Consider the following 21,683-nt stretch of genomic DNA (forward strand, 5'->3'; position numbering starts at 1 on the left):
TGATTATTACTTTTAATTATGGCTAATCATTAACGTCATTTCATTTTTAAACATAAGGCGCCTAAAAAAAATAGGAAGATGTGTAACTTGTTAATTCACAAATAATCCTTAAAACTTGTTAATTAATTTTATATGTGAGTAAAATATAAATAATCTCAGCCGTAGTTAATTTTACAGGTTAGGGGTACAAGAAGAAGTTAAAAAGATGACAAATGCGTACAGAAAGAAAAGTTTCAAAATCCAAACAAAATAAAAATGAGAGACTCCTTCACAAAAGCAGGGACGCAAACAAGTCGAATTTAATCGAGTAGTTCGTGACTTGCAAATTTATTTGGTCAAAATTTGAGTTTAAACTCATGTTAATCGAGTTCGAACAATTTCAGTTACTTGATAAGTCAAATTTAAGCTTAATATACGAGATTCAAAAGTTTGTTGAATTTAATTGATCTCAATTTATATTTTAAATTACTTATTTATTAATATAAAATATTTAATTTTATACTTTTGTTTAAAATTATATAAAATTTATATTTATATTTCTTAAAATCATTTAGGTTCGATTAAATTCAACTGAACTCAAATTAAGCTCGATCAAGTTCGACGAGCACGAGTTTGAGCTCAAATTTAAATAATACACAATAAAATCGATCTCGAAACCTAAGCTCTACTTCGAAGAAATTGGAAGTTTGAGTCTAAAGTATTTTGAGTCAAGTAGACGTCGAGTGGCAGGAAAACACAAGAGAGATAAATGAGAGTACTGCACTATTAGTCTTAAGTCGTAAGATAGACCGTACGGACAACTTTAGATACAGAGAGAGAGAGAGAAAGAGGATGCCAAAACCGCGAACCAAAAAAAATTCTCGCCCACTGCACTTGTCTCTCATCTTACTGTAGCAGAAGGAAAGCAAATCCCCTTCTTCTTCGTCCGCTATTTTAAGTTGTTTCTTGGGTCCGAGAATCTGTTGTAGCCCTCTCCCCTCCTCGTACTCAGGCGACCCGATCAAGCAAGCTTTCCGATCATTCCAACGACAAACAACGGCGTGTCTTTCGCATATATACGCCTAATAATTCAGCTTAAACCTATTCTCGTCACCATTTTCCCTCTTTTGCCCCTTGATTCCTGAAAGCTCTCCCATAGGTAAGCAAAGGGAACATAATGGAGTTGTACGGACGGAGCAACGCAAGAAAAGGATTGCAGCAGAATCGGAGTAGGGAATGGGCTCCGGCGGCTCGAGAAGCAGGTCTGACAGGTTCTTTTTTCCTTTCGAGTACTTCAATTTTGGGTTCTTTTCTGTTGTTTTCGTGATGTGCATTGCGGGGTGTGTAGGGTTTTTGACAATGCATAACGGTCTTTATGATTGTTTTCTTTGGTAACAATGCAGAATCGACGGGCAGGTTGGGTTTGTGGGACGGAGAAGCGTATCCGGAGAGGCCTGGAATGCTGGAATGCGCCTACTACATGCGAACTGGGGTATGTGGATACGGTGCCAAGTGCCGCTATAATCATCCTCGTGATCGTGCTTCGGTAGGCCCGCTGGGCCCTGATCATGGCTCTTATACTATCTATTCGTCTCCTAATTCCAGTCTCTATCATTATCAATCTGTTTCGTTTACTTTTTCTTATGAGGGTATGCATGTAGGTAGCTATCAATATATCCACCATGTATGTGTCTTTATATGCGTGTATGTATTAGGAAGTGGCCTGGTCTTATGTACTAAGGACTGCTGTTGGGGATTTGGTTTCGTAAATGAATAGATTGATTATCGTTTGGAATCCAGGTTGGGGGATCAGTTTCCTTGGCAGCTGCAGATTATCCAGAGCGAGTTGGAGAGCCAGACTGCCAGGTGCTCTGTTTCATTTCTTCTGATAGATGGTGCTGTTTCTTCAGCAGTTCAGAGTCATGGTTTTCTTGTGCAAGTTGATTTCATAGTCTAATTTACTTGAAAACCAGTTCTGTGGCTGCTTTTTGGCGTTCTACTTTCTGATTGTTGTTTCCTGTTATGCAGTATTATTTAAGAACAGGAACCTGTAAATTTGGAGCTTCCTGCAAATTCCACCATCCTAGGAACGCTGGTGGATCCTTGATAAGCGTGTCACTTAATATTTATGGATACCCATTAAGACTGGTATCGTTTAACTTCTGTGGGTGATTACATTTCATGTGTGCATAAGTTGCAACTAGAAAACTTACTTCTTTCGACCTGCAGGGTGAGAAAGAATGCTCCTATTATTTGAAAACGGGGCAGTGCAAATTTGGTAATACTTGTAAATTCCATCATCCTCAACCAGCTGGAATGTCAATGCCAGCAACTGCACATCCGTTTTATCCAACAGTGCAGTCTCCTTCAGCTCTTTCTGAGCAATATTGTTGTGCATCAACCAACTATAGAGTCTCAAGGCCTCCAATATTAACCGGTTCTTATGTGCCTGGTGCTTATGGTCCTTTTCTGCTTCATACTGGAGTAGTTCCGGTTCCAAACTGGGGTCCTTACACGGTACTTTCTAAGATCTTTGCTTCAATCCTTTTGCAAAATTAAGCTTTAATTCCTCTCTTATGTTTTTGTTAGTTTGCTTAATCTAGGGTCCTATAACCCCTGGATTTTCTCCTGGCACTCAAGCCTCAGTTGGAGCAACCTCGCTTTATGGTGTATCACAGCTAAATTCATCTGCAACTGCATTTGCTGGAACTTATCCCACTTTACTTTCAGACTCTAATCAGAAAAAACAGAAGTTTCCAGAAAGGCCTGGGCAACCTGAATGCCAGTATTACATGAGATACGGTGATTGTAAATTTGGACCATCTTGTAGGTTTCATCATCCGCCAAACTTGGTCGTGGCAAAGGCATATTCTGCTCTGAGTCCTTTGGGCCTGCCACTACGCCCGGTATGCATTGTTTATCTAGTTACTGGTGATTTATCTGGAAACTTGCATTCTAAAAAATTTATCACTAGGTTTTTCATTTTTTAGGCTACACTCTTTCTCCTGTTTACTCACAGTTTTGTCTAAAAGGTTGAGTTACAAAGATATCATGATTTGAATATTCCATCTTTTGGTTAAATTCCTTTGCTGGGAGAGCAAGGCTGCTGATAATCTATGTACTTCATGTCATACTGTTGGCAGCACTAACTCTTGGTGTATGCAGAAATTTTTTCATTTTTAGGGTGTTATGACCCTAAATATTTCTTGTGCTGCTACTTTTTATCGTTTGAAATTTCTCATAGGATTTCTCCTTGTCTCATTGGACCTAACAACCAATTGGGATTTTTGTTGGGAATAGAAGATCCTGAGCTAAAGAATTACTCTTGCAGTTGGCTAGATTCATCAAAGGCCATCCTAGAATAATAGCTTCTAATATCTTTGGATCTATTTCTAGGATTTTTTTGTTTTAAAAAATAAATGCTGGAGTGATAAAAGTCTCAACTTCTTTGACATGCATAAGCAGTTATTTATGCAAATGTGGAAGCCGAACAAGTAAAAGAGTTTTACTTGGATCAGTCACTCATAAAGTAGCTAAACACTCGTGCATAGCTTTTAAGGATGAAACTTCAAAAGAGAATCTGATAAGATGTCCAGATAAGAGTACGTTTTTTGTGAAAGTTAAGGAACTAAGTTGGACTATGGTCCCAATATGTATAAATGTAGAATCAGTGTATCAATCTTCTGAACTATATGATGTGCACCTTTTCCTAAGGATATTTTTGGAGAATTTGTAATTGTATACCTAGTCAAGTGGTCGATTTAAGTTGAGCAGGACAATATTTTTGGGTCTAGCTTACTTACCATGAGCAACTCATCTTGGAGCTGGGGTTTGTTGCTTGGCCTGACTTGTTGCACTTTCCACCTGATGCTATTCTAGGCTTGGCGATGACATTAAGCTATTCGAGGAAATTGGTCTGTTGCTGTCTTGATCCCAATTACAATCTTATAAAACATCTTATTGCCCCCGCAAGCACTTTGCTCTTCTTGGTCCCCTCATCTCTTGGCCAGAAAAAGCTATTCTACTGTCCTTTTGGAATTAGTGCTGCTTTATTCACTCTAACACTTCATCTGCATGCCTCACAAAAGTTTTTAAACTTATGTGTTGCATTTAGCCAAGTAGGCTACAATCTTGACTTCTTCTTTAAACTAAATTATTGTATACAGAAAATGGAAGAGTACACGGAAGATGAATTTTCAAAACCGCTGTATTCCAGGATGTAGACGATCTTCATTAGTAAATACTGGTGGACTTTAAAGAAAATTTTGCTTAGGCAGACAGTTTTTTACTATGTAGCTGCTCTTGGTTGGAATAAAATGTCATTTGAGAACCAAAATTGCGTGACTTTGTTTGTGCAGTCATGGTAAAGTGTGTTGCCTTTTCATTGAGGAGGTTCAACATAAATTTTTGCATGTATTGCCTCTCTCAAGTGTGAATAATTGTTGGAGTGTACATAAGCTGACTGGTTTCATGGTTGATTTTAACCTTGATATTTTTCTTCTTACAATTTGTGGTTGAGAAATAGATTCTTTCTTCCCCTTTGCACTTAACTGGTCAATTGTTTTGTTTTCTGCTCAAGGTGTTTAAGTTTTTGCTCTGTTTTCTTTCAATTATGTCATTTGAAGCTCAAACAGTCATTCAGAGTGTCAAACTGGTGTCTACGTTTGCTAATTTTTGGTCTCTCTAAGTTGAGTACTAACCGCTGGCAGATCCATAGGGGGGCAGGGAGGGGCAGCCCCCTCCCTCCAAAGATTTTGGAAATTCCCTTGTATCTCCTTAAAGTATTAAAAGTTTTTAGTTACATCCTTGTGAAATTTAGAGCTTGCCAATATAAAGGTGTTCCCTTAAGCCTACATCTTTTATAGTCTTGCCCCACCCCAACTCTCAATATTTGGTTCTGCCAGTGGTACTAACAATTGAAGACTCTGAAGTAGTTGCTCTATATGCCTTCAAGGACCCTATTATGAAGCTATCATGTGCTTCTATTGTGTGTGATTCTATGTATGTCTCTCTGGGGCTCCAGCCTTTGCATTTCCTTCGTAAATTTCCCTGTAGTTCGATTACAATTTCTTAATAAACTTGGCCATTTTGTAAAAATATTTTGTCAGATATGACTACCTCATCGTTTGATCATTGGGAACATTAAGAACACAAAAGATGTGGATAAATTTGCTTTGTGTGGGTTCTTCATGCTGCTGAATACGAAATTGTTTCTTCGGCTGAACACTCGAGTAACTGGTAGTTCTTGATGCCTATTTTGAATTTGCATAGTTTTTATCTTTGTTTCAATGGGAAAATTATTTTCTGAGTTTGCGTGTACTGTTACTGATCTACCTTACCTTTTAGCCTTTTAAGAATTCTTGTATATTTTTGGGAAAGTTTGTAATCTTACGTTCATTGGACCAAGTCGTATGTGACAGTGAAAGTTTCGTGTCATCCCATGTACCAAATCCATCCCCGAGCATTTAAATGCATTAATGCAACATCTAAATACAGTCTGCAGATCTTTTGGTCTAATCAGAAGGTGGTTGATCCCCCTTCACCGTGATAGGCATGAGATTTGGATAAAGGGCTGTATAACGAGTAACCATATGAGAGCTTCAATATGTTTTTATGCATGAAGACCCTGAAAAGGCTTTTTAGATGGGATTGCCTGGTATTTCTCAATGCATGGTAACTCGTGGCCAATGGTGAAAAAATTTAGAGATCAAGAGACAGGTACTAAACTTTGACTGTCTTGTCTTGATCGCCTTTAATTGAATTGTGGTTTATGTCTTGGTATCTCTCCTTTTCATCCTATACGTCCGCAGACATGTATGCTGGGTCATGTATGTCTTGAAAAGTAATAAGACTTCCTAAAACATTGTACGTATGTTTCTTGGATTCTACCTTTTGATAGACGGACTAGATTACACTTGCGATTATAGTCTTCGATTTTTTTTTTTAGCCTGGGGCTGTTCTTTTAACTCGGGTACCCTGCACTTTTTCATCTTGATGAACAGGGAATGCAGTCTTGCCCCTTTTATCTACAAAAAGGACACTGCAAATTTGGACGCAATTGCAAATTTGATCATCCAATGGGTACAGTTGAATACAGTCCATCCGCATCTTCTCTTACAGATGTACCAGTAACTCCCTACATGCTCTGTTCATCCACTGCGATGGAGGGGCAGGCCGCCGAATTTGTTGGGTCCAAATTGGATCTTCAGATTACCAGAGATCGGCCTCATGGAAGCAGTTTGAGCGGTTCAGTTGGTCTTACGTTTTCAAGGACCGCTCCTTTCTTGCTTTCCAACATTCAGATATCAGATCAGGGTTCCGGACCGAATGCTGATTGAAGCACAAGGCTGGATGGTGAAGTTCGCGTGGTTCCCGCTGAACAGTCTGCTATATAAATTTCTGCAAAATCCTTCATCAACATCATTGAATTCTCAGACTCTCCTGTTGAGTGAAGTTTCTTTTTTCATGTTTTCGTCCATGTCACTTTTTTTTTTTTTTTTTAAGTGCTTGGTCCCCGTGGCATCGGCCTTTAATAAATAAATAAAGCTGCGGTGGCCAAGCCCAACTTGGGATTAAATAAATACTCCAATCGTCTTTTTGACATAAATTATTTACCTTGCAAGTTAACTGATGGCCCTACACATGATAATCCATGTATTGCCTGCATTCACATACTAGTAATGTAATAACTTTATCATTATTATTTCAGAAAAAAAATCCTATTCAGGTGTCCTTCCTACTGTCTAAAAAGCCTGAAATTTGGCCTTTTGACTCGAGCAACGGAAAAAATTGCGGCCAAGAGTACTAGAAGCATGCATGACAGCATTACAATTTACTAACCGAAGATAGACGACAATTCGGCACTCATAAAGCCATATGGCACGAGATTAAAAATGGATGGGATCATCATCATCATACACGGAGGATAGGCATATCATAATTTGATCCTGCATTTATTTATGGCATCCAACAGAGTACTTTAAATTAAATTGAATGGCTATGTATGTATCATGATCAGGGAGGGTAGCCCAAAAAATATGCCTTCGATATTGCATTTTGGCATGAGTGCCTATCATTTGGCTGATCTGTACACATTTTTCATGGCCCTTTTTTTTTACCAAGTCTAAAGAACAATCATTAATGTGTTCCCGGCTGAAATAAAAGCGTGCGTATGTGACCATGGCCCATTGTCGACCTAAAGCCGTAGCACACCAGGCTTCCTCCGACGTCCGTCCCAACCTCCTGCTGCTCTACTATATTAATTAACTAGTTTTGTACCCGTTCGTTGTTGAACGGGAATCGTCGAAAAACAATAAACTTTAGTCAATTCATAAAAATGTCGATATAAAATACATATTTAATGTATAATCTATTATGACTTGTTTTAAGTATATTACTATGTGCGCGTTGTAATGTAAAGCATTCTTATAATATAAATTTGAACATCTAATTCAGTGAATAATAATTCAAAAATAAAAAAAATAACATTCAACAATACCATAACATTCAAAAACTTAAAAATAAATAAAAAGTGCAGTAAATAGTATCAAATAATATTCTACTATTCAGATACTTGTTTTTGTTTTTGTTTTTCTGTTTGAACATTCTCCTCGATTTGTCCGTGCAAATCAGCATTTATTGATTTTTCATTATCACTGCATGATAGCAAATTAGGATAAATAAATGATTTATCGCATTCAAATTTGTGTATAACAATACGTAAAGATTATAATTAAGTAAACGGCCAGAGTCTTTTAATTAACTAATGAATTTGCAGATATATCTAATGGAAATATTTATGTCTCTTGTATTTATATCGCATTACTTTCCAGTGCCTTTTATTTTTTGTTGTTTTTCCTGAAGGCAAATTAACAAACATCGTAGTATATGATCGCAAAAATAAATTAACAAACATGTTAGAAAAAATCCTACAAAAATAACGATGAAAGTACTTGTTTAAATCCTATGTCTTCATACAAAACAAATAGAAAATAAAACAAAAAAAATAAAATTCAAGATATGGTACTAAGTTCTCACAATTGAAGATCAACATGTCTTTTTAAAAAATATATATATATATATTGAAAGAAGATATACCTGATAATCAAGAGAAGTGGAAACCCAAAATCGATATTTTAATATGCCAACCGCTTGCACTGAAAATACCTAACCATGAATTTGATGTTTGAAATCAATATATTAGAGACTATATGTAGTGTAGACATATGAAATAAAAATTGATAAGAATACAAAAAGATATTGATAAGAACATTAAAAATATGTTTATCTTAATTGAAGTTGCTTAAAGTACGTAACTTTATGTAGGAAATAAGAATCCTAAAATATTAAGAATTCTTATAAGAAATAAAACCATAATCGTCCAAATAACTTTGGGTATGAAATAAGACTTTACGTGACCCGTACTATGCATGTATATAAACCTGTACGTAATAAATTTACAAATGTGTTATCAAGATAGATTTTACCGACCTTAAAATACCACCTCCACTATATTGAGTCTTTTAAGTGTATGGACTCCTATGATGTGAGTCCACACACGAAATACTCCTCACTATCTGGGCAGAGATGTATTGTGATTAAGGAATTATTAGCAAAAATATATTAAAAAAAAAGACAGGCGGAGGACACTACGGAAGGAGGTCTTTTTCTTGGATTGGAAAATACTACGGACGGAGGGTCGGGTAGGAGCCTTCGGGGTGCAAAACTTCAACAAATATTTAATGTTTTATCTCATCTTTCTTTAGCTATGATAATGAGATTTTATTTCTTTGGTCGATGACACTCCATTTTCTTTATGGACTTTTTCAGAATTTTTCAATCAAATGAAGTGCCATTTCTCTTTGTACATCAATTATGCATGGGGACTGTGAGTCTTGTAAAAACTTTCTCGGGTTAATTTTCTTTAATTTCCATATCTAGATTGTTTGTATGTTGTTCTATATATGGATAGATTATCTTAAAAAAAAAAGAATCTATGATGAAACTGTTAAAAAAAAAAAGAATAGGACACTATAAAAAAGTATATTATCATTTATTCCTATATATGTAATAGAGAAGATTTTATGTCTCTTTTATTTATATCACATTACTTTCCAGTTTCTTTTTTGGGTAGGAAATAAGAATCATATAATATTAAGATTTTTTTATAGAAAATAAGAATTGATATATGTCTAAACAAAAAAGGAGCAAGTCACGTAGGAAACTACTTGCCGTCCCGTTAAGCCACGTAGGAAAGAGAAAATATGAAGAGATAAGTATGAGAATACGACTTTATTATATATATATATATATATATATATATATATATATATATATATATATATATGATATATATGATTAGTTCCACGTTCATGACTTCTCCAAATTCTAGTTGATTTTTGATGGTTTTAATTTTTTATTTTTTAACTTCGATTGGTTAATAAGTACCGTGCCAAATATATTATTTTTATTTCTTTAGCATAATTCTTGATATACCATACTTTATTTTTTTGAATGAGAAGGGGCAAAAGGAAAAGAGGAATGAGGAGGAGGAGGAGCAGCGCGGCAGAGTCACAGTGGTGGTCCTCTGCAAAATGAGCAGTCGTCCGACATTTAACCTAATGATTTACTGCGGTTCTAATCATGAACCCTAATCGGAGTCTATTTTAAGATACTCCACTTAAATCAGCTTTACACATAATTTAGGAATATTTTAAGGTAATCTTTATGCGTTGGCTTTCGCTAGGCTATGATTACAGATCCCAAAAGCACTTGCAATTCTTGGAGGAATCCCGCTTTCCTTTTAAATCTCTCCTCTCCTCTCCCCCAAAAACAAAAGCAAAAAAAAAAAAAAAGAAAAAGAAAAGAACAGTAAGTAAAGGGTTGCATGTAGCGAGAAAGTCGCTCCTCATGAGTCCTCCCCCCCAACTTTCACCGAAAAGTTGACACATTTTCTTGACTTTTCATTAGAGATTTAACCAAATTGAATATGGAAACACTCATTAAAGCGCCACGCAACACAACCATTTCAATTCAACCCAAACCCCTTTTAATCTTTGCATGAGTTCATGTGCCTTTCTCCTCACTCCTTTCATTAGCTTACCTTTCTGCCTTTCTCCTCCTCCTCTTCCTCCTTTCCTTCCTCAATTTTAGCCTTTTCCACACCACGGCCACAAAAGGTCTTCTTGGTTAGCGTGTGCATTTTTTTTTTTCTTGACAAGCTAAGGTCTAAGCTATGCCGGCGAGACATATGTACGTTACCAGGAGAGAAAGGCTGAACTAGCTTAGCTGGGAGCCGGTGGAGGAAATGGGAGTAGTTACCGTAGGTGAGCTGAAGCCAAGCATCTCAGGAAAGAGATCATTCCGCCCCAGTTCCAGTGCAAGACATGTAACCGAATGGTAACTTTACTTTCCTTTTGCATTGCAATGCTGCTTCCTTCCTATGCGTCGACGGACGTACATTAACCATATATAATTTTGGATACTTGGTTGTCATCTTCAGTCATTTTAGTCCCTTGGTACATTTTTTTTTTTTGGGTTGCTAGATTCTAGTTCTGCCTAGTTTTTTGGGTTCCCCTGCGTCTGTTTACCTGGCTTGTGGATCAAGTGCATTTTGAAGATTATAGGCAGAGGTCAATGGCGGACATGGTCAGATGCACTTCTCGTCCCAAAGTACCAGTGGCGTAATTTTACCCACTTGCCGACCGACCTTGTTTTTTTTTTCTTTCTTGCTATTCGCCAAGTATTTGCCTGCATCACATCGTATTGTACCACATGATTCCTTTCTTATCAGAATATATTTCTGTCCCAGTCATTCAACTAATCAGGTTTATTTACATGGATGGATATTGCAACTTTCGTTCACAGTAAAAGGAACCTCATTCAGACCACATTCTTTTCTACTACTACCATCATTTTCATTTTTCACTTACGGCTTCAAGTGGGTATACTTCTAATGAAAACATACATAAATAGTTCCCCCCCCCCCCCCTCTTCTCTCTTTTTTTTTTTGGTGTGTGTGGTGGGTGGGGCTTTTCCTGGAAGCTTTTAAAGGAGGGATTGAGCATATAATCCCAGAATCCAGATTCTATTGTAGCTGGCTCCCAAAATGTTGTTCCGTGTCGGATGATAGTATCGCATGTCTCTGTCTCGGGTCCAAGTGTCCAACCAATCAATGTGAACATATGATCAAAGAAAGCGAACAGATCCCATGATCGTCTTAATGCTTAAATGATTGATTAGGACGCGTCAGCCTTTAGCCTTGAAACTTTTGGCACTTAGATTTCAGATGTCATAACTTGAGGCTCAGCCTCGATTTGCAATCTTCTTGCCCGGAGTTCCTCAGACAGCTACCATACGCAGTAGCTGTTGGAAAGTGACTGAACTCACAAGATTGGCCTAAAATGAACAAAAAAACAGGTGGTTAGAGTTCAATTTCAGGTGCAAAAACTATAAGCTGTCCCACCCGTTATCAATTTATGTCTCAAGCGTTTCAGATGGTGCCATCCATGTGTAAGTAACAGTTAACCAACCGCAAAGAAGATGACAAAGAAAAACGGGCTAAGGGCTTTATGGAGTTTCAATTGAAGTTCACTTAATTGGAAAAATATCTTGGTTCACTCGTGCATTGAGAAAAGAAAACAACGACTAATTGGAAAAATATTTTAGGTTGTAATTGAAGTTAACAGCCATGTATGCTTTGTTACCAACGACTCTTTCTTCTTTCTGAACTTCTACTGCGAGCTCTTGTACTCATTTGACCATCCCCCCCTTTTTCCCCCTTTGCAGGCCTATATCAGATGTTTCTAGTGATCTTACAATCGAAGTCAGCGCAACAACTTTTTCGCTTCACAAGGTAAGATCATATAAGAAAAAAAAAAAAAAATCAGGCTTCATAATTGTATTCTGCTCTTTTAGTTATTTGACAAAAAACTGAGACTACTTGCTGTAGAAAGGGCACATATGTTGAATTTGATCGTAGAATATTAAAAGATCAAGCAGTTCGTGTATATGACGCTTCTGCAGGACTGTTAGACATTACTAACAATCTTTTACAGTTCCCTCTAGTTTCTCGAAGTGGTAGAATAAGGAAATTGTTGCTAGAAGCCAAGGATTCGAAAATTTCAAGACTGAACCTCCATGGCATTCCTGGTGGATCAGAAGCATTTGAGCTGGCTGCAAAATTCTGTTATGGAGTGAACACTGAGATTACCGTATCAAATGTTGCCATGCTGCGATGTGTAGCCCATTTTTTGGAAATGACAGAAGAATTTTCTGAGAAGAACTTGGAAACCCGAGTTGAAGTATATCTGAGGGATTCCGTGTTCCCAAGCATTTCCAACTCTGTATCTGTACTTCACAACTGTGAAAGCCTCCTTCCGATCTCAGAGGAAGTTAACCTGGTTAGCAGGCTAATTAATGCAATTGCAAACAATGCTTGTAAAGAGCAGCTAACCTCAGGCTTATCCAAGCTGGAATATAACTTCCCTTCAAAACCAATCCAAAACCTGGAGGCTGAAACACCATCAGACTGGTGGGGGAAGTCTCTCACAGTGCTGAATCTTGATTTCTTCCAAAGAGTTCTGTCAGCAGTTAAGACAAAGGGTCTGAAACCGGACATAATTAGCAGGATTTTAATTAACTATGCCCAGAACTCCCTTCAAGGGCTCATCGTAAGGGATCCTCAACTCACTAAAGGTACTTTCTTGGATCCAGACTTGCAAAAGAAACAAAGGATTACTGTTGAAACAATAGCAAGTTTACTGCCAACACAGTCAAGGAAAAGTGTGGTTCCAATGGCATTTCTTTCAAGTTTGTTAAAATCTGCAATAGCATCTTTAGCATCTACGTCATGCAGATCTGATCTAGAGAGGCGAATCGGCCTGCAGCTAGATCAGGCAATTCTTGAGGATATTCTGATTCCTGCACATTCACATGGAAACAACCACACACCATTGTACGACACTGAGTCAGTCTTGAGGATTTTCTCTTTTTTCTTGAATCTGGACGAGGATGACGAAGAGGATCATCAAATGAGGGATGAAAGTGAAATGGTGTATGACTTTGACAGCCCTGGATCACCTAAACAAAGCTCAATATTTAAGGTGTCAAAATTGTTGGACAATTATCTTGCAGAGGTTGCACTAGATTCAAACTTAACAGCGTCGAAGTTTATAGCATTGGCAGAGTTGCTTCCAGATCACGCTCGTGTGGTCTATGATGGATTATATCGTGCTGTTGACATATTTCTCAAGGTGAGCAATTCTCTCATTCTGAGCATTTTCTGGTTAAGAAGTCCACTGCCGCCAGTAAGTACTCTTGGCAGGAAAGAAGTGTCTCTAAATTGACAAGATTAGTGATATAATTTACTGTATTAATGGTAGGTTCACCCCAACATCAAGGACTCGGAAAGGTACAGGCTATGCAAGACAATCGACTGTCAGAAACTGTCTCAAGAAGCTTGCAGCCATGCGGCTCAGAATGAACGGTTGCCCGTGCAGATGGCAGTTCAGGTGCTGTATTTTGAGCAAATCAGGCTGCGGAATGCAATGAATGGAGGCCATAATCAATTGTTTTTTGGGTCGATGATGAACGGTCAATTCCCTCAGCGATCAGGCAGCGGCGCAGGAAGCGGATGCATCTCACCAAGAGACAACTACGCATCAGTCAGAAGAGAAAACAGAGAATTGAAGCTTGAAGTGGCAAGAATGAGGATGAGGCTAACAGATTTGGAGAAAGATCACGTTTCCATGAAACAGGAGCTGGTTAGATCTCACCCCACCAACAAGTTATTCAAATCTTTCACCAAGAAGTTAAGCAAGCTAAATTCATTATTCCGGATTATTGATATAAGGCCTATTGGAGGCAAAGCTCATTCAGAAACGCGATTTCCTTTCCAAAAGAGAAGGCGTCACTCTGTCTCATGAGTCGTAACCGTGAAAGCGTGGATGATATACTCTGTATAGATCGGCTTTGTGATTTTTGTTTGGTAGTCGTGAGCCCTTTCTTTTTCCTTTTCCATATAGAATCTTTTGAAAAAGGATACACCCAAACAAACTTGTGTATTATTATTCCTGTTGTATTCTGAGGTGTGTGAGAGAGTTTTCATGAGATGTAAAAATTAATCATATTTCCGGTTTGGGTTCTACAATATTTGATTACACACGACTCTTTTAATTAATAATAACTAGTGAGAAAAAGTAGGCCTTTGGGCCATAAATATGCGCGCCTTTACGTTCCAAAAGAAAAAAAAAAAAAGTAGGCCTTTGGGCCAGTTACCATGAAAGATCACCAAAGAAAGTAGTTGGTTAAGAGCCCATTAACACACGGGTTTAACAGCGGAGGCAAGTAAAAAGAGCTGGATCTCTTATCATGTGGCTGGAATTTTCCAAGTTCAGCCTTGGATCTCTTATATTTTGTTCTTTAGGTTGCTTTGTCAAGAATTAAGGGAAACACCAATAATCGTTGTTTGGCGAAACCCCCGAATCAGAGTTGGGTGGGTTTCCAGTTTGATGGTAGTGGTGTTAAATTGGTGAAAGTGTATATATATTATTACTAGAAAGAATGGCATTTTCATTAAGGAGGGTAGCCAACTCGTTGCCCTTCTCGGGGCTTTTCAGGTAGATCCCTTTCACTTCCTCCTCATTAACGGAACAATTGACATTTTGTTTCTCGTTTTCTTCGAAGACGACTGGGATTGAGAATTTTTGCTACTCCGCTGCAATTGGCGGCCTAGAAATCGAGAGTCCGAATTATTTTAGTGCTAAATCAGTTGAGCTTATAATCAGGCTGAATATTTCCTTTCTGAAATTTTGAATCTTTAATCTTGAGAGCTTATTTGTGGACAAGTGGCGCCTTCTGTGAACTTTATTGATTTTCCTTTAGTTGGTTTCTGCTGTCTGATGAACAAGACGAGCATTGTGGATTTGGTGAATATACACATGTTCGATTTAGCTTCTTCTTCTTCTTTTTTTTTTTTTTTTTTTAAATGTGTTTTTCGAAGGGGATGGGGCTGGGGGTGGGGGGCGTTGTCTTTACCTTTTACGGTTTCTCTTAGTGTATCCTCTTCTGTGTATTGTATTGCCTGAGTGTTCGTAGAATTGGCAAGAGCTCAATACATCGACTAGTCATCCGTAGGTTTTCCTTGGTATGCTTCTTGCTTGCATTTTAGTGCTGTGTCCTATGAGTTTACTTACATAAAATACCTTTGAACAGCTATATAATTGATCCTCACAAGTAAGGTTGAGGTTTGATAGTGTAACCTTTTGAATCAAGGAATTTACCTTTTTGACTCTTTTTTGAGTAATTCCTGTACTGTATAATTGTCTTAGATCGCCACTGCCCAGCCTTCTAGGGCTTGGTGGTGTTGGGAGGTCAAGGGTTCGACCCTTGCCTCCCACAAAAAATTATCACAATATGTGGCGGTGGTTTTCGTTGATCATTTTCGATAGAGTTTCTACTCACATCGAGTCCCTTCCCCCTCCCCTCTAGATTAGGCTAGCTTAGATTATAGGAATCCTATTGTTGCGACAAAAAAAAAAGTATAATTGTCTTAGATAAGGTATGTGTGTGTGTGTGTGTGTGTTCAGTCTACTATGTGCGGAGGTGTAGGAATGCTTGTATATTTGTTAGGATTCTCCAGTTGTTTTATCTGAGGTATGCGCAGCTATAGTCAAAGATGTAAGAACTGCTTGTGGAGCAATGAAGGGAGTTGAGAGAACTCGTGAGAATTGGAGTTTAGCCATTGACTGGAGCTTGCGTTTTGACACTTTTTGAGTAATTCCTGTACCGTGTAATTGTCTTAGGTAGGCTTCATGTGTTGAGGTTTGAGTTTCTTGCTGTTTAGCATTTGTAATGCTGAGGCTTATCTCTCTTTGTGTCTCTTTTTCTTATCAATAAAAGCTACAATTTTGTGCATTAAAAAATATATGAAAAAATGCAGTAGAACACCTGTTAGATGCATGTTGTCCACTGGTTGGACCTTTGTTTTGAGGGCACCTTCCCTTTTTGCATTTCCCTGTAGAGAACATTCAAAGTGCTTCCCTCTGTTTTGCAGAAAACTGGAACAGGATATGGAAACTGTGATCAAGGTTTTGCAACCAGGTCCTTTGGGAATAATAGAACACAAGTTCTCTCCAGAGGAGATATGCAAGGCAAATTCTACCGTAATGACGGCAGTAGAGAATTGGCGAAGGAACGCTAAAGTTGAGCAGCAGAGCCCCATCTTCAAAGAATTTATCGATAAATGATTACTAATTGCCAGTCCAATTATTTCTTCAGTGCAACATGATAAAGGGAACGATCATGTAAAGTCTATAGTTTTCCCTGTCTGAATTGCAACATATGTTACCATATTGCTTCTTTTTTGCGTTGATCCAGTTTTGAATCCATTTCAAATGATAGCTGTGTCATGCCATGTTAGGTTTACCAGTTGTTTGGTTCCAAAATAAGCACTTATACTTCACCTCCTACAACTTTTATGGAAGATGTGACTTGTTTGATAAAGGATACCATGCCTTTTTACAGCATTTAAATCAGTATGGTGAATGAAATTGGCAAAAGTTTTTGCATTTCATCTCTCCAAAAGTTAATGCAAGAAGAAAGGGGATAGAATTTCAATCTTGCAGGGGTGTGGGAGTTAAAAAGTTCGGAGACAGGTCTATACACTTGACTGCATAGTTCTTTCAGCCCGGGAGATTTCATCATCAATGCTAGCACATGGTATTATACACTTGACTGCATAGTTCATTTGATCTAGTATTCTTTGAAAAACAATGCGTATACAATACAACAAATTGAGAATAGAATGATCAAAACATCAAAGGTCAAAGCTGATTTTGCCTGATCGCTCAGTTCCATGTTTCTGCCTCCAAGACGATCTACCATGTCCGGAATGGATTCCCAATTATCTACGTCTTGCATATGTGGGTCTGCCAGCTTCTTTCTCATTTTGTCCGCTTCACGACTAACTGCCTCCTGGGCAAGTGTCCAATCATAAAACTTGCGCTTTTCCTCGTTGCTTAAGATGTCATACACTTCCCTTAATTTCATGAATTTGTCTGATGCTGCTTTAAGAGGAAGTGATGTCGTGTCTGGATGATATTCCTTTGATAATCTCCTGTAAGCAGCTTTAATTTCCTCCATGTCTGCTTCTGCAGATACTCCTAAGAACCTGGTAGAAAGTAGCAGGAAATTTAGCTTGGCACCTATAGTTCGTACTCCCAAAAAAGAAAAAAAAACCCACCGTCACCCAGGGGAAAAGGAATACAGGAAAAAGGTGTGTAAGCTTGTAATTCACTTAATAGCAGTACAGGGAGATTTTTTGGCGCACACTTTTCACATAGTGGATTTAATTATAGTATTCTGTAATGATTGACTGGCTGCGCCTCACAAGATTCTTTGAACAAGGAACTTTGAGGTGCATGACCCAAGAGGGAGAAAGGGCGGCCACGGAAACCAGGGAAGCAATCGGGGCGGCAAGAAAAAACCTAAGAAAAGGTGAGATAATATCACAGCAGGAAAGGAGGGGGGAAGGAAGACTTACTGATAATGAGAATCCGATGAACTGTTTAGAAGGTCGGAGAAGTTTTGACCTAAGAGATTCTGGTCCGTTTTGAGCTGCTCTTGTGTTGGCTGTGATTTAGGACCTCCTATCCATCCCTCATCCTCGTTCTCCCAGTGGATTCTTGTGTCAACTCCAGGCGGTGCCCTTCGTCGCTGGTTTGGACCCTGTGCTGCGGCTGCTGCTGCTACAGCATAAATACGGAGATGCCCGCGGTTTAAACCCTTTCCATGTTTTGTCACTGAAGCTGAGTAGCCCTGAGTTCGATGACTGTGGGTATGGCGGTCCTTTAATAGAGTTGGTAATGAAGTTGGTGGAACTGCAGGTGAAGCCATGCGAATCAGAAGTAGCAGCAGTCTAGTAGGAGGAGAGTATCAAGACAGTTGAGAAGAGGGAGTTTCCGGTTTCACCACCGCCACATGACATCGTGTGGTCGGCGTTTAATTCAGGTCAATTCAATTTTGGTAATATCAGTAATTGGAATATATTGGTAGTGTTATTACATGACAAATCGCTCAGCTGAACCACGGGACAGGCTACTAAATTACACTGGAGAATTTTTTTTTTCCCTGTATTTGTTCACACGCGATCCTTGGGCCACTTTTTCGGTGGCAATTTAGTGTTATTTTTATATTTATGTCAAGTATCCTATTTATTTAATTTGTCATGTATTACTTATTTAAATTTCTTCTATCATTACGTGATAAGTGAGATTAACACTGGATTTGGCACCGAATAGTGACATAGAGGATTGCAACTGGTATTTGTTAGTGTTGAAACTTATTGCTCAATATTAATAGTAGTCAATGATTAGGACCATTAATAAAGTCGGGTCAGACCAAATTCTACTAATTTAGCACAAAAAAAATTCATTGAACCCAAGTTTTAATTGAATCGAATAGAGTTTGGATCTAAATATTAGATTCGAATTAAATATGAGCTAAATTTGAGTTATATTAGGCTCAGATTCGATTAAGGATCAACCCATATATGAATATAATTATACATGTAAAAAAAATATACTAATAATTGTAATTTATAATTATCTATATTATATATAAAGGGAGAGGAGAGGGTTTGAAATAAACAAAAATCTGTCACTTTATATACTTTCTAAACTACCTTTAATGATGAGGGAAGTTATGGTGTAGACAAAAATTAATTTATCTTTGATCACTATTCACTATCAATATGATTTTTTCATATTCTATTTTTAACTTATTTAATAAATCTTAATTTTAATTAGCAACTACAAATTATGGTTATAAATAACTACTACTTTTTATAACATTTATTTTGGTAAATTTTTCTACATATGTATTTTCAAAATATAAAACCAAGTTTCTTGAAAATGATTTCAATAAATATATTCAAAATATTTCACAAATATTTTTTTTATTAGTTAGACACACATTAGTGTGTACCTTGAATACTAGTACACGTTATGACATAAAACGTTAATAATTTATATGTAAAGTTGTATTAATTCATAATTATAAAATATATATATTTAATTATGAGTTTGGGCCAAACTCAATTTGAACCCGAACCTCATATATAATAGCGTGAGTGAGTTGAATTTGAATCTTTTTTAACATGAGCTCAAAGTCCAATATTTTAAATTCATAAACCTGACTCAAAAAATTCGATTGACGCCCTATCTATGATTTGACGCGGGCTTTCTCTCACTTTTCCTGTAAGCTTGGGCGGTCGTTAGCATAGGACGGAGTCAACGGACACTTTGATTAAATTCCAATTGATATCTAGGTAATGTTGCCTTTTGTTTTTTGTTAAATTCATGTGAGAGTAAATACTTTATTTTCTCTTACATTGTGGTTGGAGTAAAATATGTGTACTCTGTTTCGTTCTCTTACGTGATTAAACAAATTTAACAAGGCTGTTGTCAATATTTCAATATCTTTTTTGGTAAGTATCAATGTCGATATTTCAATAGTAGTGGTGCTAATGCGACCTCGTTATGTTTGTACGTAGAATTCGTCAAATTTTATTTGAATTTTGTAGTGTGAAGCAATATTTTGATTTCGAGCTTTGATCTAATTATCATGAGAAGAAAGAAGTTTGATGTTAACTTGGAAGGCTGTGTATTTGTAGGCCTAATATTACCCAGGGAAATTAAAAAAAAAAAAAGAAAGAAAGAAAACTACGACCTTAAAATTTTCAGAAGAAGGGGAAATCATGTGATTATTCGATGTACGTACTTCCCAAGTTAATGGAGAAAAAAACTGTGCATTCTCCCATGAATGGAATTTCAAGGGATTAAACTGCAAGCTCAGGCAAAAAAAAAAAGGTACATAATTTTACCTTTTCTTTAACCTTTGCTTCATCCTTTGAATACAGAACTGATGATGCTTGAGGCTCTGAATCGTTGATCCTAAATAGCAAATACCTTAATGATCTATTTTTTAGCCGATATACTCATTCTGTATAGAGAATTTATGGAACTGAATGCTGAAGAGCACTTGTCTAGATAAGAATTTAGGATGCAGTTATCTTGTAATGATTGATGATTATTATTGCATTGGTGATTAACTTTGGATCATTGTCGATTGATCCAGTTGCAAATCAACTCGTTTGCACTTTAGGTTGGCTTCTGATGCAGTCCGATTTGAATTGAATGGCACTCGTATGAGGGTGCATTGTTGGAACCAAATTTCATTTTTCCCTTGAATGTGAACTGAACACAGAGATTGGATTTTGGATGTACGACTTCTATACCTTTGCTCTCTTTCTGAACCCATGCACGCGAAAGTGATGTAAGTTTTATCTCAAGTAGCAATGAGTAATTCAAGATACTGATATTCAAACTGTCTGAATGAAGAAGACGCGTACAAGATGAAACATTGAATGCTGAAGTAAAAGGCACTCAATAAATGACTACAAAGATTTAGTTCCAAAACAAAGGCTACTACTCCACATGCGGTGGTTGTTTGAGGTTCCTTATCAAGTCTCATCTGAGTTGGGGAGAGCACTCTTTGCTGCAGTTAATTAACGTCATATCCATATAGCTTTAGCCTGCTTCAGCAATGGGACTAGCTTTCCCTTGACATGGAGACTCATGACCTCATTTGCTCCGCCCACCAATTCTTCCCCTATGTATACAGCCGGCACGCTTGGTCTTCTGCCTGATGCGACCAGTGCCCTTTCTAGCTGGTGCCCATTTGGAAGCTCGTCAAGCTCATAGACAGTTGGGTTTGCACCAAAACTGCGAATCAGTGTTTTGATGGTGTGGCACATGCAGCAAGAGGATTTGCTGAAGATCACCAATGGCTTGTCAGCTGTCAATCTGGTTATTGAGTCCATTACTCTGTTTGTTACAGATTGTTGCTACTTGATTTGTAGCAAAATGCTCGCTGGAAAGAGAAGGCAAACAATGTGCTTTGACACTTGAGGATAGAGCTAAGCTGTTGCTGTGAAGAGACCTTAGTCACCCTGCACATATATATATATATATATATATACGCACACACATGCACGTTTGAGTACTCAGTAATTGCCCTTCTTTCCAGATGGAGAGAGCCTAAAAAGATTGTTCTGAAAGATATTTCCTAGATTCCGAAATCAGCCTATCATTTTCTCCTTTTGTAATGAAATGCCAGCTCATTTGTCCAAAAATTGTCTCCGTAGTCTATATTTTACTCAGAAATTTGGAGCTAAATAATTGATACTCCGGACAATTAAGTGAAAGTAGTTATGCATTCTGGTAGGACATCAATGAACATTTGCTTTGAACATGATGATTAGAAGGCCAGACATGGTAACTAAATCAGGTTCCCAAGAAAAGTTGTGGGTTTTGTTAAATTACGTTGTACCGCATTTGGCATTTTAACTTCTAAATGTTGCATTTTGCTGATCGAATCCTGCATCTCCACTACCGTCCATGCGGAGAGAGCTGAATACAGTAGTAATAAGCTGCTAGCGGGATTTTCCCACTGCTAGCATGGTTTCATCTTCTTGAATCTAATGCAGTTCCATCTGATGAATTCCTGATAGAGCCAGCTTTTGAGCATCTGCTGAGGTGGAGAAAGATATTGGTGTTATCCAAATGCTGTACCTTTTGTTCTTCCCCAAGTAGAGTAGAAGTCTAGAACCGAAAGACAGTCTGACGAGAAAAGCTAAAGAATTT

General features: G+C 37.6%; 4 protein-coding genes across 7 annotated transcripts; 2 read left to right on the plus strand and 2 right to left on the minus strand.

Annotated features, from left to right (window-relative positions):
- The first annotated feature begins 744 nt into the window (after nt 1-744).
- LOC113734519 (zinc finger CCCH domain-containing protein 32) lies at nt 745-6,586 on the plus strand. Of its 4 annotated transcripts, none has more exons than XM_027261103.2 (7): nt 745-1,250; nt 1,383-1,525; nt 1,780-1,845; nt 2,008-2,127; nt 2,209-2,496; nt 2,583-2,885; nt 5,982-6,586. In XM_027261103.2, exons 1-7 carry the CDS (start codon nt 1,157-1,159, stop codon nt 6,315-6,317), a joined length of 1,350 nt encoding a protein of 449 aa, XP_027116904.1. In that variant the 5' UTR covers nt 745-1,156; the 3' UTR covers nt 6,318-6,586. The 4 variants fall into 4 exon arrangements, with proteins under 4 accessions (XP_027116904.1, XP_027116915.1, XP_027116923.1 ...); XM_027261114.2 differs by having other exon boundaries at nt 1,383-1,471; XM_027261122.2 differs by having other exon boundaries at nt 745-1,241; nt 1,383-1,471.
- A 3,428-nt stretch (nt 6,587-10,014) lies between these two features.
- On the plus strand, nt 10,015-16,485 carry LOC113734483 (BTB/POZ domain-containing protein At1g03010-like). The gene is made up of 5 exons (XM_027261059.2): nt 10,015-10,377; nt 11,767-11,833; nt 12,036-13,232; nt 13,362-14,597; nt 16,034-16,485. Exons 1-4 carry the CDS (start codon nt 10,286-10,288, stop codon nt 13,902-13,904), a joined length of 1,899 nt encoding a protein of 632 aa, XP_027116860.2. The 5' UTR covers nt 10,015-10,285; the 3' UTR covers nt 13,905-14,597; nt 16,034-16,485.
- Nucleotides 16,486-16,674: 189 nt separating this feature from the next.
- LOC113734502 (NAD(P)H-quinone oxidoreductase subunit T, chloroplastic-like) lies at nt 16,675-18,027 on the minus strand. Its single transcript, XM_027261082.2, has 2 exons — nt 17,522-18,027; nt 16,675-17,149 (listed from the first exon to the last, which is right to left on the minus strand). The coding sequence occupies exons 1-2, from the start codon at nt 17,872-17,874 to the stop codon at nt 16,732-16,734; spliced, it is 771 nt and encodes a 256-aa protein (XP_027116883.2). The 5' UTR covers nt 17,875-18,027; the 3' UTR covers nt 16,675-16,731.
- Nucleotides 18,028-20,340: 2,313 nt separating this feature from the next.
- Nucleotides 20,341-20,978, minus strand: LOC113730637 (monothiol glutaredoxin-S2-like). The gene has a single exon (XM_027255508.2). It carries the CDS (start codon nt 20,858-20,860, stop codon nt 20,552-20,554), a length of 309 nt encoding a protein of 102 aa, XP_027111309.1. The 5' UTR covers nt 20,861-20,978; the 3' UTR covers nt 20,341-20,551.
- Between the last annotated feature and the right edge of the window lie 705 nt (nt 20,979-21,683).

The sequence above is a fragment of the Coffea arabica genome, chromosome 1e (assembly GCF_036785885.1).
Source record: "Coffea arabica cultivar ET-39 chromosome 1e, Coffea Arabica ET-39 HiFi, whole genome shotgun sequence".
Taxonomy (NCBI): domain Eukaryota; kingdom Viridiplantae; phylum Streptophyta; class Magnoliopsida; order Gentianales; family Rubiaceae; genus Coffea; species Coffea arabica.